General features: G+C 37.1%; 1 protein-coding gene across 16 annotated transcripts in view; it reads right to left on the minus strand.

Annotated features, from left to right (window-relative positions):
- Positions 1-16,484, minus strand: part of SGCE (sarcoglycan epsilon) — a 67,042-nt gene that overhangs the window by 36,838 nt on the left and 13,720 nt on the right. For 8 of the 16 annotated variants that reach the window (XM_044767129.2, XM_070508518.1, XM_070508517.1 and 5 more), the window contains 3 exons: positions 14,158-14,265; positions 3,293-3,415; positions 991-1,148 (listed from right to left, as the gene is read on the minus strand). In XM_044767129.2, the coding sequence (XP_044623064.1) occupies positions 991-1,148; positions 3,293-3,415; positions 14,158-14,265 (389 nt within the window). Of the gene's footprint in view, positions 1-990; positions 1,149-3,292; positions 3,416-14,157; positions 14,266-16,484 lie in introns of those variants that run through there. The other 8 variants (XM_044767153.2, XM_070508519.1, XM_044767134.2 and 5 more) reach the window with 2 other exon arrangements.

The following is a 16,484-nucleotide window of genomic DNA, read 5'->3' on the forward strand; positions in this document are numbered from 1 at the left end:
TACTCTCCTGTCATTAATTGCCATTATAGTCCTGATTTTGTTAGGTATAGTAAACAGTGAAACACTTTTAGCTTTTATATCCATTCATTTTTTAAAAACTATTAATTCCCATTAAAGGTTCAATGTCATCATTGTTTTTGTTATTGTTTTAATTTCTAATATTTTCCAGGTATGATGCTAGGTAGTGGTGAAAATCCGATGAATTCTAACACCATCATCACTTCCAAAATAAAAGTCCAACATATCAGCATGGCTTACAGAGCCCTCAAAGATCTGCCCCTACCAACATCGGCCCCTCCATTCCCATCATTCTTCCTCTGGGGTATATCCTACCCTCCAGCCAAACTTGTAAATTCTCTGAGACCATGTGGTTTGCTTTATACCTCCAAGATTTTGATGCGCTGTTTCTTCTAACTAAGAGAGCCTTCCTTCTACTTTGTGAATTTCTACTTACCCTCTTACACGACTATGCAAAAAACAGCACCTTCTTATTTTAACAGTTATGTCAGTGTTGGCTAGGTATGAGTTTCCATTCCAGTGCTTCAATCTCTGGACTGTAAGACATGGCGGGGCTCATCTGTCGTTCATCTTTCTGTCACCAGCGCCTATCATAAGACTTAGCACATGCTAGGGCCTCATAAGATGTCTGCTTAAGGACCGTATTTCAATGAACACGAAATTTGTAATTAAAATATGGAGCAAATAAGTGTCTTAAGTTTGTATTTATTTTCTTAAATAGGATTCATACTAATCTATTTCTTTTAAATGTCTTCTAATTTTTTCACTAATTTAGACTGCCCTTTTTTATATAAAAACTGAAACAAAAAACTTTGTAGATGAACAGACAGGAACGGTACATTTCCAAATGTTATCTAGTGTGTTTCCATGCATAAAATATTGAAAACCACTTCCATGTAATTTTAATTTCAACATTTGAAACTCAAATTACAAAAAAAACAAAAACAATTTTGCTCTTTCTAAGTAAATTACCTCAATGATTGTTGGTTTCCCCACATTTTCAGCTGTTGGAGACCCATACAGGACTCCATCACTATATGGTGTCCTTTGGATATATCGAAGCCATCCAGGTCGGTCTGGGTAACCCATTAAATTTGTGTTAAATGTTATGGGATCATTACTAATTTCGCCTAGATAAGAAACACAGAATTAAGATATAAAACAGTTTTTTTCACACATGTTGCTTTGGTAGTTTCAATCAAAATATTTCTGTCTAAAACTTTTTTCTTACATTTGTTGCAAACTAAATACATACCAAAAAAAAAAAGCCATCTGGAAATTTAGATTAGCGTCTCACGTAAAGAAAAAGTCCTTTTGGTTGTTTAGTTTGTCTAGAAATCTGATGCAACGAAGAAAGCAGATTCATACAAAACTTTTGGAAATTTCTTTTCTTTTTTTGCAGTGGGGGTCACATTGAAGTGGGAAAGTTCTGCCAATGAGAGCTATGTTCTGGGAAAATCTCTAATCACGTTGACGTATTCATTCCTCTACGAAGCCTTCCTTTCATGAATCTTTTGAACACTATCAACTAATCTTAAGGGATATCTCAAACTTATAAAAGTACCATCAAAACAAAAATAATGTAATTTTATTTATTTCTTTTTTTGAGGAAGATTAGCCCTGAGCTAACTACTGCCAATCCTCCTCTTTTTGCTGAGGAAGTCTGGCCCTGAGCTAACATCCGTGCCCATCTCCCTCTACTTTATATGTGGGATGCCTACCACAGCATGGCTTTTGCCAAGTGGTGCCACGTCTGCACCCGGGATCCGAACCAGTGAACCCCGGGCCGCTGACAAGTGGAACATGCATGCTTAACCACTGTGCCCCCGGGCTGGCCCCCCAAAAATAATGTAATTTTAAAACAAACAAAAAAAAATAATGTAATTTTAAAACACTGAAGGATGAGTTGAAAAGACTGTTAGAAATCCAAAAGAACTGTAATAATGACATTTATTAGTAGTAAACAATAACAACAGCGTCATTTGTTAGCGTGGGCCTGGTCCTGTTTCCTGGCTTCTGTAGGCACCATTTCATCTGATGTTCAAACATACCTATAAAAGTAGTACTATCATTAGCCCTAATTTTATTGATGGAATGTGAAATTTTCCACGTTAAGTAACTTCTCCGTGGTCATACTAAGTGGTGAAACTAGAATTTAAACTTGGTTGACTCCAGAAACTATCTTAATTGTTTTCTTCTAAATGTTGGAGCTGTTTGCAAACATAAAATGCCGCATAAAAAGACATTTTTTAAATAACTGATGAAAACACTACCTTTTTTTCTTGAATGAGGGTGAGAATACATTTAACTATATTTTATGAGTCTTCTCAGGTATGCTATTCATCATAGAATCTATAAAAATATTATATTAATTCTAATACTATAATTTTCAGAAAATTAATTTTTGTTACTTAAGAGTTATAATAATATTTTTTCTTGCTATTCTTTCTATATCTTTATTAATTGGATGGCATTGGCGACAATCCAACATAACATAATTTAAACCAACAGTGAATTAAATAACATTTCATAATTGCTATTACTTTGAATAAAACATTAATCTCCAGGGGCCGGCCCAGTGGCACAGTGCTTAAGTTCGCACGTTCTGCTTCTCGGCAGCCCGGGGTTCACCAGTTCGGATCCTGGGTGAGGACATGGTACCGCTTGGCAAAAGCCATGCTGTGGTAGGCGTCCCACATATAAAAGTAGAGGAAGACGGGCACGGATGTTAGCTCAGGGCCAGGCTTCCTCAGCAAAAAGCGGAGGACTGGCAGTAGTTAGCTCAGGGCTAATCTTCCTCGGAAAAAAAAAAAATTAATCTCCATTATATTATTATGAAGTCACATAAAATTCTCATGTTGTAAAAGCTTGAAAACTCTTTCTTAACACCATATTTCATTCTCTTCTACAACATATGTATAGTTTTCCAAAAATCAATGTACTACGTAAGAATCTAAGCCTTAATGTGGAAAATCGTAACTGTATAGCTATAATTATTTCTATGCGAATACAGGGAGATCATTTGCCAGAAGCATGAAATTCAAGACTGGGAAACCAGAAATATGCTTTCTTTAAAATTCAAAAATGAATTATTTCCTTTTGTAATTAAATTTCTAATCTTAAAATGGGAAATATACTACAACAATTTATCACGTATCCAGACCATTCCAAATAATGTTCCTAATATCTGATCATACATCATCTAGATTACGCACATTGAACAAAAAGAACAATTTAGTAACTTAATCACTTTTTTCCCCCACCAAGAACATACCAGGTTTTGGGTAAGGCGGAAATTCCCCCTTAAAATATTCTCTTTCCAAAACATGAACAAAGAGGACACCTGCAGATGGGTACACATTCCGATCAGAGTGCACTTTCGAGAAAATAGTGTACACTGAAAACAAAGAGGAAAGATAAGAGAAAGACAGACAAATAATGAGATATGCTTTTGATAATTCACTTACACTGTGAAGAAGGGTTTCACCATGCAGAAATTTCTGGGAAAACTGAGGCAACGTGCAAGATATTGTTAACAAGTTTGTTTTAAAAGGAAGTGATTTTAGGACAAAACACAGAACAACTCTTCCAACTTGGTGTGTTCAGAGACTTTTCAAATACTATGTAAACAAAATTAGGTACATTTAACATTTTAACTTGTTATTAAATAATGAAGACATCTATAATATCTTTTTGGTAATTTCTTTTAATAGGAATTATTACTAACGAAATACATCATGAGAACTAACCAACTACATAATTGCTACATTTTATTTTTCTCTTTTTCCTTTTTTTCAAAGCAAAGAATAAGGAACAATTTTTAAATCGTAAGACTCTATACCGTATTAACTGTTTGACAGTTAAGACAAAGCCCATCAGACTATGTAACACCATCGATACATGTAAGGTGACTTTCATATATACTTATAGAAATGCACTAGATACTTTTTCGATCAGTATTATTCCCCATATCTCTCCTCGAAATGATTTACTCCATTTTACCTCATCTTGACATTTAACAATTCACACAATACCTTGTACTATGCTACATCCTAAATAAGCAATAACAACTACATAATAAAATTTAGTGCAAATAATTTCTGGAAGTGAAATGAGGCAGATTTCATGATTTCCTGGTTACTTAAGATGTATACTGCGGGTACATTAAAATGGCCAAATTGGTTTGATTAGCTTCCCCCTATTGTTTTTCCTCTGATTTCATCATCTCCAGCTACACATTACTGCCATTACCCTTGTCACCTCTACAATCCCTGTTGGTTTTTATCTTCCTGATCGGCTAGTGGTTGCAATTTTTAAACAGATAAACTCTACCAGGCCAGTTCTTTCTCTTAGTCACTGATAGATTTGTAAATGTGGTAATTACCCTCAAGAACTCCAAGGCTGCTCACTCCAGGCTCACAACTAACTAAAATCCCTGAATAGCAAGATCACACCGACAGCGAAGTTTTCAGCATAAAAATAGGAACTCCCACAAAATGTTTCTTTATCTATGAAAATCTGTCCCTGCAGTTCTGTGGATGGCTGCCAAAAAAAGGGAACGGAATGAAAATATTTGGCTTGTAGCTTCACGTATCTATTGCTTTACTACTAAAAACACAACTTCAAAGGCTTTGTAACAGAGGGAAGGAAGCTGCAAGTTAGGTTTACACTAGGTATGCAGGAGACTCGTTCTTTCCCGACTTGTACGAATCTCTGTAAGTAGTGTTCCCTTGGTATTTAGAGCACCCAACTTCTACCCAAAAACAATTTACTCACCTGTGGAAATGGTCCCATTCCAAAAACGAAAATGAATGAATCACACAAAAACAAGATGAGAATTTGAGGTTTTTCACCAGTTGGCTTCCACAACATCTCCTGAACGCTAGGTGCTGCGGAGAACGTGAAGATGAAGGGGACGCAGTCCCTGCCTTCCAGAGTTCACCATCTGGTTTGGGGGACCACCGCCCACCTAACTAGGTATGATCCAGAGGTGTGAACTACTCTGGCAATACCTGGAAAGACGGTGAGCAGCATGGGAGGCTGGAAAGATCTGGAATAGATTTATGTAAGAAGTAGAATGTGATATGGCTCTGAAAGTACTAGGAAGATTCTGAAACTCAGAGATGGAGAATGCAGGCATTTCAGCAGTGAAGACGTGCAAGATACAATCATGGGATACTGCGGGGCCTTTTCAAGGAAGGGAATTAAGCCAGCGATGCTACGTTCTGGGGTGCGTTTAAGGTAGGGGGAGGAAAACTGGGAAGAGAAGTCAAATCATGCAGAGTTGTGAACTCCTGCTGAGAAGGTTATTTCATTCTACACATAAAGGTGTTTAAATCCTAGATCACAGTCCTACATCCACAGCACAGGAATATTCTGAATAATCTGAAAGAATCTCTTCAGAGCTTACCTAATTCATTCTTTCTAGAGATGAAAAACCCCTTGAACTCTAGCAGTGGATTTTATTTACCTTTGTTATTTTCTCGGCACCTGGAAGGTGTGTGGCAATATGTAAATAATTTTATCAATGCCTACTGCATGGATGAATACACAATCTAGAGCACTGTAGAGGTAAACGCAGATCTCATGTTTGTGGACTAAATATATATAATACTTAATTTAAACTTCAGTTTTATAACTTGAATTAATTCTCATATGCATGTAGCAGCTTATAGGTTATCATCCTCCATTTACATTATAAACTACAACAGTCTCCTTTAGTTTTTGCTGCCCTAAGGTGGTAAAAGCTAGCTTATAAAGCAAAAAGAAAGGTTGTTCACATTAAACAAAATTGAAATGATTCTATTTTCTATACAGTCCTTGGCAGGGCCTGAAGCGGAACCATAAATGGGTACTGCCACTGCCTATCACCTCACTTCAAGGACTACTATAGAACATCTTAGATTCTGCTTTCATAAAAAATATTTCTGTGATCTACAGAGCCAAACCACAATCTACCATGGCCCTCTTGGGTTTAAAGATGACATGCACATTTCTTTATTCATGTGTACTCAATTGCCTTCTGCAATTTGCTGAACTGCATACTTGCTGGTCAGTTACCTTGGCAACTCCACAGTAAAGCCTGCTTCACTTTAAGAATAGTATGCCATCCACTTTGAGAAAAACATGATACAGATGTATGACACATTCATCATCCAGAAATGGAAAATGACTAAGCCACTATGTTTTGTTTGTAAAAATAATACTTCCTCTCTGGAGCATCAGTTTAAATTATGGGTACCCACACAACATTTCAGAGAAGCATCCTGTACCTTTTCCTTTCCCATTTGTTACTTGCAAAACAAATAGCTCTTCAACAGAGGCTATTTGGGCAGTGTTTACACTTAGCCTCCTTTTGAAAACAACAAATGACACAGAAAATTCAAAGTTATAGGGTCTTGTTCTAAACACGAGCTCTATAAATAATGCTGATAGGGTCTGCACCAACACCAACAAAGGCTGTTACTAACAGTGAACACATGTTGCACGCACATATGTCTAGGTAGTACTCACAAACAGTAGGCTTGAAGCATACTGTTGTCCTTAAAAGCAAGTCTTGAAAATCAAATGTAAACACTCTAAGAATCCACAGTACTAAAATCTAATAATCTCTGAAATATACATGTGTACAGTGCCATGCTAATCAAGTTGGTGTCCTAGGGTCTGGCCTCTCTGTGTTGCATGGTTTTGCAATCGTCTGTGGCTAAAAATCCATTACCTCTGCAAACACATGCCACTGGATACAAACGAAACCGGAAACCAGTGTGTGGCTAAACCCGTGCAAATCCATCACCATTAGTGGGAAACACAATTAAACCAAAGTCCAACCCACAGGAGAGTCAAAAACATCATCTTCACACAGCAAGGCAGCTAGATTGCAAAGATTAAAAATTGCAGATAGGCAGTCATAAATAATAGATTCTTTTCTTTTTTTTTTAGGAAAAATTACATATCTGAGTTGAGAAGAGCAAAAGGGTATGTGGGCAAGTGGATGGGGTAATTATTTCACCCTCCGAAAATGTAGTTCCAACGTCCCTCGTTACCACACCATCAAAATCTTTCCACAAAACTATTGTCTGTATGTTTTAGTCATAAGGTATAGAAACTACGGACCATTTCAACAATGGATACTATATGACAGCAGAGAGCCCAGAGCCAAGCAACAGACGGTTATGGCGGTTAGCAATAAAGTGGAACCTCATGCTAGCTAAACAGCATTCTGTCTTCCTTTATTAATAGTCCCTTTGAAATTTTATCCTTACAGGAGAAACATCATGATGAAAATACGAGGGTGTGCACTTGTGTGCTTATTTACAATTACTTAAAAACAAAAGCAAATTTGGATGTATTTCGTAAACATTAAATTTTGAAAGGATTAAGGTGGTGCATTGCTAATGAATCTGTGGCAGGTAACTTCACAATTACCACAATGATTATTCTTAATGGCTACGTACGTGCACAGGCACGTACAAAGTCCCTTCTCTACAAAAAAGTCCAGAGAACACTTACCAGCCCTTTTTCTGCATCACCAAGGACAAGTACATGGCTATAAAGATAAACTAGCTGCTGAGTGTGAGATCCTGTAAGTGCCAGTTAGATTTAAATCTTAAAGCCATCTCTCCTCTGAAATCTTTGAGAAGGAAATCACAAAGTAGTGTCAGTATTCACGTCCAGATGACCTTTATTAGGTACCCATTATGTGTATCTCTCTCTCAGAGATGCTTTATCAACACATTAAAAGGTCCATTTATATAATCATTTTCTAATTTTTAAGGTTTAAGAGAATATGGTAAAATCTCAGTTTACCAGGAACCCCAAGGAAGGAAACATTTCAGAGAGCTGAGTTTTCTAAAGTACTCCACGGTCAAGCCTCTTTCTTAACGGCATAAGATCGTCATTTGGCGCATCAATTACTGCACTCTGCTCTACTATCCAGTGACACCCTTATGGACTATTTGGTTGCCTTGTCATTTACTGATCGCACTAGCACTAGCAGGTCCTAGTCTGCTAATGTTCTTTCAGGTTGCATGTTTTATAGATTTTCTGTTTTCGCATCTGTAGACAAGTTGTCGGCTGTCATTTCTCATTGCTATCAGTATGTTTCCTATAGCAGTTTCTCTATCCCTTCTAATTTGCTGCTATTAATCTGCTTCAGGTTTAGAAACCAGACTACCAAACGAGGTGAGATTGCACGTTAAAGTAAGAACAAATTTGTACTGTCGTAATGCACGTGGGGCTCTGGTAGATGTGAAAAACAGGAGCCTGCATTTGTAGCATCTATTTTGGCTACCCAAAGACCCTTTTGTGGCATATTTCCTGGTTCTTAGTTGATGCAATATACTTCTGAATAGACGATCCTACTATAATTGGGATATAGTCATCACTTGAGGAGATGGCAGCGTGAACTCCATGTATTAAATGCACTCAGAAATAAATAAGAGTACCATAGAAAATCTTAATTCAACCTATATATTACATAAACACGAACTGCCAAATAAAAACAGATTTAATGTGCTGCATAAAATAATTTCTTACATATTTCACGTGTGGGAAATATATTTCATAATTTAAACAAAGATTTATTGATTAAGTGATCTACTACTCTTAGCATTTATCAGACTAAGAATATTATAACATACTACAATTAACAAGTAATTTATTAATAAGAAATTAAAATCTATTTCTAAAAGCATTTCACTTTTCTTAATTTGCCTCTCACACTCAAGGTGTTTTAAGATGTGAGCTATTCACTGGGAAGCATGACAAGGGTGTTTTAACTGAGTGCAAATTACTTAAAGAAGATAATGCATATTTCCCAACTGTTCATACTGCTGCCTTAATAGTATGTATTATCTGAAAAAAAATAAGAATGAGGAAGATGATTTTTAAATATGTTTAAAATAAAAAAGTTAACACAGAATAGCCACTTATCTGGTAGTTTTAAAATAAACTTTTGCTTAAGCAACTAAATATTCCAATTCCTCAAAATCCTATTTACAGAAGAGACACTTTTTCCCTGGTAAAGTTAAAAATTGGACTATTGCGGCCGGCCCAGTGCTGTAGTGGTTAAGTCTGTGCACTCCACTTTGTCAGCCCAGGGTTCGCAGGTTCACATCTCAGGCGTGGACCTGCACACCACTCATCAAGCCATGCTGTGGCAGCGTCCCACATACAAAATAGAAGAAGACTGGCACAGATGTTAGCTCAATGACAATCTTCCTCAAGCAAAAAGGGGCAGATTGGCAATAGGTGTTAGCTCCAGAGCAATCTTCCTCACCAAAAAAAGGACTATTATTTAAAAAGAAATACAAAAAAACACAATTTTTAAACATTTTACTATATGACCACCCCTGATAATTAAAAATTCCAAGTACTGACAGGAAAACTAAGACTTGTCTTATATTCTGTAGTTTTAACAGCTAAAAGCTCTTTATGAGGCTCAAAGCCCCTGCATACACAGCACTTCAAGAAGCTGCTACCAATGAATCAGAATTGATTCTAAGAGATGAATCTCATTTGCTATCTCTGCATCAAGAGAACTCATTTCAGGGTTTTCAGAGCCTGATGGATTTATGGTTTCCTTGCTAATTTATTTTTTAACATGTTATTTTAATAGTCAAATTGAAATTTAATTATTAAATCAGATAATTACTACAGAAAAACATTTTGAGAGATATCAATATCCAGCCAGGTACATGGCCTGTTTTGTTTTCTCACTTAGATTTACCTTGTGTTTTATCAATCCAGCCTTATAAATATTGGCTTTGAATCAAAAGCTTCTCTCAGCAGTCTGCCCTTCACCTTTGAGTTTACTCAAGACCGAAGTCCGCAGGCCACTCATTTGGCAGTGGTCAGCTCCTGTTTTTATTTCAGTCACAAACAACCCATGCCTAGGCTATAGAATTCATCACAGAGAAGGCATTAAATTGCCTCTTTAAACTTCATTCCTCTAAGAGATATGACTACTTTTCTTTATGTGAGGCACAAAAGAAACCAATACTTGGATCTTTTTCTACCAAAAGCATAAGGGATTCTTCATGAGACTTTTTCCCTCCAACAGAAGGCACTTACCGAAACCATTTTTCTAAACTGGAGTTAAATATTTTGATTTTCCATATGAAGATAACATGTATTTGTTTTATTTTGTTGTTTTTGTCTTAAATGTCAGTTGGGAGGTGGTTGCAAATCATTGTCAACTGGTGATCAATAAACTTAGTCTCCTAGAATGCTGCAGCTGAAAAGGGCTTTAGACGCCATCCTGTCTGGGCATGCCAAATATCCTTCTTTACTGAGAGAGACATCATAGCATTACTTCCTATGTGGATGGCCTCGCATTCTACTCAACCCAGAACTTCTGATGGATACTACCAACTGGAGTTGGCACACATTTGCTCTCCTGTAGAGTTCAGCCCTTCATTTTATAGACAACAAAACTGAACCCAGAGAGACTAAGTGACAGGTTCAAGCCTATGGGACTAGGAAAAGGAACAGCCAGGACTTGAACCAGGGAGTCATATGGAGTCATATATTTTGTTCATTTGAAAACATAAGGTAACACACTCGGTGGCTGTACATTATATTATTACAACCCACCACAGAGAGCTAATTATGTGGCATAACGCCTTAACTTTCTTAATTATCTCTCCTGTTTTATGATGAACCAGAATTTGACCAGGTAATCCAAGTTCATTCTATCAATTCATGAAGTTATCCTCATTACACTGCACCATTGGAAGAAGTGAGTTGACAATCACAATTTCAAGAAAAAACAAACCTGAACATTTTTTTTAAAGAAAGAAACAAACCTGAAGTTTAGAAGGAGACATTCCAGCCCTCACAGCCAGAGCCTGGAAGGAGAAACACATCTCTGGTAGATGATCTTTTGCAGTCCCGGAACTTCGTGATCCTTCCTCCTGACTTTGCCGCCTTTCAGAGGCAAAGGAGCACACGTATTTTCAGGCCTAGGGATACGCCCGGCTCCCCCCCAACCACAGAGGGAAAAAGCCACCTAGAGAGAGATTTCTATCTTCAGGCCATGTTGTCCCTTGACTGTCAGTGAGCTAAGGAGGAGCCTCCTTTAAGATGGCAGAAGAGAATTCTACCAAATTATTCAGAGTACATATTACTTCAATCCCATGAATGTCCAATTAAAGTTTAACATTTAAGTTGAAAACAATTAGCAAATCAAGACATAATCACTTTGACTTTCTCTTTCTTTGGTTTTTAGGAAAAAAGCAATGAAAGTTTATCAGTAAACCTAAGGATAACTCATTCTAGAATGTGAGTTGTTCTAAGAAAGGAGAATTTGAAGATGTTTATTTAAATGAAGTATATAAAGGAGTAATGTAAAGGCTTATTTTCTTTTTATTTAAATTATTCCAGAGGTAAATTTTAAGTTCCTCTACCCCTTTCCCAGGAAAAAGAAAAGAGTCCATGTTTAGAGTGCTCCTTATGATTTTTCTAACTATTTAATATATGTCAAGGTAGAATGATACCAAATATGTTGGTCTAAGACATTCTAAATTCCTTAAAATCCTATTTACAGAAGAGGCACCATCCCACTGCTAAAGTTAGATTTAAAACATAATTTAAGATGAAAGTTACACAAAAAATACAATTCTAAATTTATTTTACTATATAAATGCTCTTATAATCTTTTGTGCTCTCTTGAAATTATCAGAAAGCTATGACTGGTATTTATGGTCAAGAACTTCTCAGTGGCCAGCCCGGTGGCACAGCAGCTAAGTTCAGACGTTCTGCTTCTTGGCAGTCTGGGGTTCACCGGTTCGGATCCCAGGTGCGGACATGGCACCACTTGGCAAAAGCCATGCTGTGCTAGGCGTCCCACGTATAAAGAAGAGGAAGATGGGCACGGATGTTAGCTCAGGGCCAGTCTTCCTCAGCAAAAAGAGGAGGATTGGCAGTAGTTAGCTCAGGGCTAATCTTCCTCCAAAAACAAAAAGAACTTCTCAAAGAACATCTGATATCTGAGATAGCGTTTAATATGGCCTTGCTATATAAGCTACCAGAAAAAATTCTCTTCATATAGTTGATGAAACTTATTACTCTCTGTATAAGATATTTTGATAATACAGAACTATAATGATAGGATTTAAATTGGATGAGGAAACCAGGAAGGCAGAATCTAAAGGATGAACTCAAGAGAAACTCAAAGGATGAACTGAGGAAAGAAGAGAAGGTGGTAACCTGAACTGGTTACCTGAGTAGATTCAAGATGTATTAATCATTTCTATTTTTAGAACTACCGTTACTGCTCAGGTTCCAAGGAGAAAATCAGCTTGAGGTCCAACGGGAGCATGAAGTTTGAAACAGGAAGAGACAAGTATCTCTTGGAGATTCTAGAAAATGCTGTACGTAAGGGTCTTGGAATAGCGCATTTCACTAAGAAAAGCACCGCATTAAATGATTCAGCTGAGCTTAACAGCTGGTTAGAGTACCTTTCTGGCAAATCAAATAGGAAATGGAGGGACATGATCAAAGAGGACAGAAATTCTAGGGATCAAAGTTAAAGAGAAGAAACTGAAGAAAAGGGAAAGGATGACTGCAATTTAGGGCAAAATGGTGTGAAGCCCAGGGGAAGAGTCTTTGGCGACCTCGTGTGGGGCACCAGGGATCAAGGCAGGTCCCAAGTCCTTGGGAGATGACAAAGCAGAAGGACACTGAAGATGGCAACACTGAAGGCCATCTGGGGCCCATAACGAGAAAGACTAGAAAACGGGAAGAGTGGATATGCCGAAAAAGCTGAAGGTCCTCAGTTTGATTAAGGAACCAGCCAGACAAGGACAGTTAGGGGTGATTCCTGTCAGGGAACCTGGGAGAATCCCTCGAGAATATCTAAGAAGCGTGAGGAGAAAGGACTACAGGATGATGGGCGTAGGTCCTGGAACAAGTGCTTCTAGTGCTTTTTAAACCAAATTTTTGTGATCTTTCATGGGAAGGTAGTGTTATAAAACCCTGTTTTCTTATACATATTAGCAGTGAAAATTCCTTAAAAATGCAAAGGTGTTTGTGGGTTTGTTTCAAAGACAGCAGAGTAGAAGAGATGTCAGGGTCCTTTGTTCTATTGTGAAACAGATCTGGGAGTAGAAGATTCCAGTTGAGGAATAATTTGGTGCTAGCTGGAAAAAAGTTAGTGACCCCAACTTCAGGGATGTATGAAGAGAATGAGATAAGCCACAATCCCTCCTCTAAGGTACCCAGGAGGTTTCATCTGGCAGTAAGGCCATGTTATCAATGTTCTTTTAGAAAGATTTTTAAATTGTTATTTCTATAGACACTTCAGTTGCCCCAAAGTTATGGAAACTAGGCTACTATTCTGCTAATGGTCATGACCACACGTAGCCAAAATTTTGTGTGTGTGTATGTGTGATGGTGTGGGGCGAGGGGGATCGTAAAAGCAAATAATCAAGAAATATTAAATAAAAGCTTATTATGATAATTGATATTTTGAAAACAACCAATCCTTTGGTTATTAAGTAAGTCTTTTTTTCCCTGATGAAATGCATTATTTCAAAGGTCTGGCATATTGCTAATGGACACATTTATAGATAGGGAAGGAAAATTTAGACGGAACAATCAATCATTCAAAGGTCAGGTCATCTTTTCAACAGAAAACAAATGCCATCTAATTATTTAATAGCAAAACACATCAATTTGGTTTTGCAACAAAAATCATTCAAAAAATCATCCACAATTAGCCCAAATATTTTATGACTATTTTTCTAAGGTTATATAAATACTGTTTTAAAATGATTTATGTTAAACGTACTTCTTAATGTTTTTCAATGTTATAAATAAATTGTTATAATATCTACACTGGGACAATTTTTATAAGTAGCAAGCTAGTGACTGGATAAGGGGCAACGATAGGTTAAAAACAAGAATTATTTTTAGTTTTTAATAAAGTCAAAACTACAGCAAAGGAAAAAACTTGGAAAATAGCAGATTACGAACACAGAGGATCACGAGTTTTAGAAGATTAGGAAAACAAAATGTGATTTTTTCAGATTAACTTATCAAAAAAAAAATCCACATGAGACTAAAAAAGCAAAAAGAATATTGGAAGCGGACATTTAATTGACTCCCCAAAAGGGATTTAGATTTACAGCCTAAACTCACCATCTTTCTTCCCAGCAGTCATTTTTCTGCTGATAATAAAACTGTTGGCCTGTTTGGTCTTCCAGTTAACTGTTCCATTTATGCCATCAGCACAGCTTAATAAAAAAGCTTTTCAAAATAAAACAAATGCATAAAAAATAAAATTAATGTCAAATTAAATGACTTTCACAGATCACCTACTATTAACTGGAATCAGATTCCTCTAGCCCAGCTAGCTGTTTAACTCCATTCAATAAATACTTGCTGCATGTCAATACAAGGAATATATGGGGATAGAAGGTAAACAAGACACAGTTCCTGCCCGTGAAGGAGCTTACAATCTATAGGGATTGATAATTCATGAACAGGTATATGTAATATATAATATAGTACATATGCAATGACTACACACACAATAGTAGAAAGCATAAGTGCTTAAGTGCTACAAAAACACTGAGAGGGAGAGCAATTATCCCTGGCTAGGAATGTTGTGATAAGTTTAAAGTGTCTTAAATTCAGTTGAGTTTTGGAGATATTACACTGGCAGCAATGAACAGAATCGGGGTTAGGGGATTTAGGGGATGCTAACTAAGGGCTATCTCTGGAGTGCAGGATAGCAGTCAGCTCATAAATCACAGTTGAAGCGAAAGGAAAGGAAAGGTGGGGCCAGTTACAAGACACCATGGAGATAATACTGCCAGTGCTTTACAAATTGCTGGACGTGGGCTAAAAGGAGAATCAAATGGCTTTAAATTTTTGATCCAGAATGACACAGAACAGTGATACATTAGGAACCCCCTAAAAAGAAGTCAATTTCAGGAGAAAGATGATAAATTTAATTTGGGATATGTTAAATGCAGGGTACTAGATGAATACCCAGGTAAAAGCACCTAAGAGGAAGATGGAAATAGAGCTCTGGTTTGTAAGACAATCTAATGGGGCTTCAGGTGCAGACATGAAGTTCACCCCCAGAGAAATGACTGCTGAAGCCACAGCCCCAGTGCAATTCCTTAAAAAGATCATGCTCTCGGATAACATGTAGTAGGTGCTCAAGCACAAAGTAATCTGAAGAAGAGATACATTCACGTTTTGACCCATTTGTCTATCCTATTTCCCATCATCCAAACTACCAATCTTACTGCTTACTCTCCTACTTTTCATCTTTACCATTCAGACTTGATATGTGGGCACCTTTTTCCTAACTACAACATTGGGTCTCCTTCTCATTCTCCCTTCTTCTAGCCATCTCAGGTATGTTCCCTCTGGGTTCAGCTCAGTCCAAGAATCCCCCGGGTGTACACCATAGTTTTGTCCTAGCTTCCGGAGCTGAAATAGAGCATGAAGAATGCATAAAAAGTGGAAGGGACAGCAAAGGCAGAAAAACATGTTAATGCATTTACATAACAAAAGCAGAGGATGATTCGGCAAAGAAATAAGAGACAGGGCAGTCAGAGAGGTTGGACAACTGAGCCTGAAGTGACACATATGTCAATGGAAGAATGTCAAGAAAGAGAGTGTGATCAACATCCTCACCTACTGTGAAAAGGTCAGAGGATGAGAGCTTAGAACACATTGATAGAGTGAAAAGTGAGAAGTTACTGGTGACTTCCTGAAAGCGGAGTTCCAATAAATTGGTGAGAATAGAAGCCAAACTGCAAAATGTCAAGATATAGAAGAGGCAAATACAGTTAATCTTTCAAAAACATTGGCTGGAATAGGGGAACAAAGAGATAAAATGATATGACAGACTGAAGGGTAGCAAGGCGGAGAGAAGTGTTGGTTATTTTAGTGTGGCGAAACAGATTTTCTTCACATGCTGGGGAAGAGACACAAGGAGAGAGAGAGAGACTGAAAATACAAAGGAGCATAATCGATGAGACACAATCCAAGAAAAACTAGAATGGGTGGGACCAAGCATATACAAGTAAAGAAAATACTTCATCAATCAGAAAGGAAGGCCAAGTGAAGATAAACACATATTGGGGTACAGGAAACAATGTTGACAGGGCTCCTCACTTCAGTAAATCAGAGAGGGAATGTATACCTGCTTTTAAAACTGAATTTTGAGTAAAATTCTGAACTTAAACTAAATTGTGAGAAATAAGTTCCCTTCCAAAATGAAAAAGGAATACAATTCAACACCTAAGTTATTAAAAACAAACAAACAAGCAAAGAAAAGCTCAGGTGATCATTTCCGTGATACCTGGGAGTGGAAATCAAAGGCCCTAGCACCGCAAGCAAATAAATGACTTGGTTGGTATTCAATTTTTAAAATATATAAACTTAAGTGTATCAATTTTATATCTGCTAAAAGACTAATCTTATGGATGATTTGCCTAATAAATGGT

Source organism: Equus asinus, chromosome 1 (genome assembly GCF_041296235.1).
Source record: "Equus asinus isolate D_3611 breed Donkey chromosome 1, EquAss-T2T_v2, whole genome shotgun sequence".
Taxonomy (NCBI): Eukaryota; Metazoa; Chordata; class Mammalia; order Perissodactyla; family Equidae; genus Equus; species Equus asinus.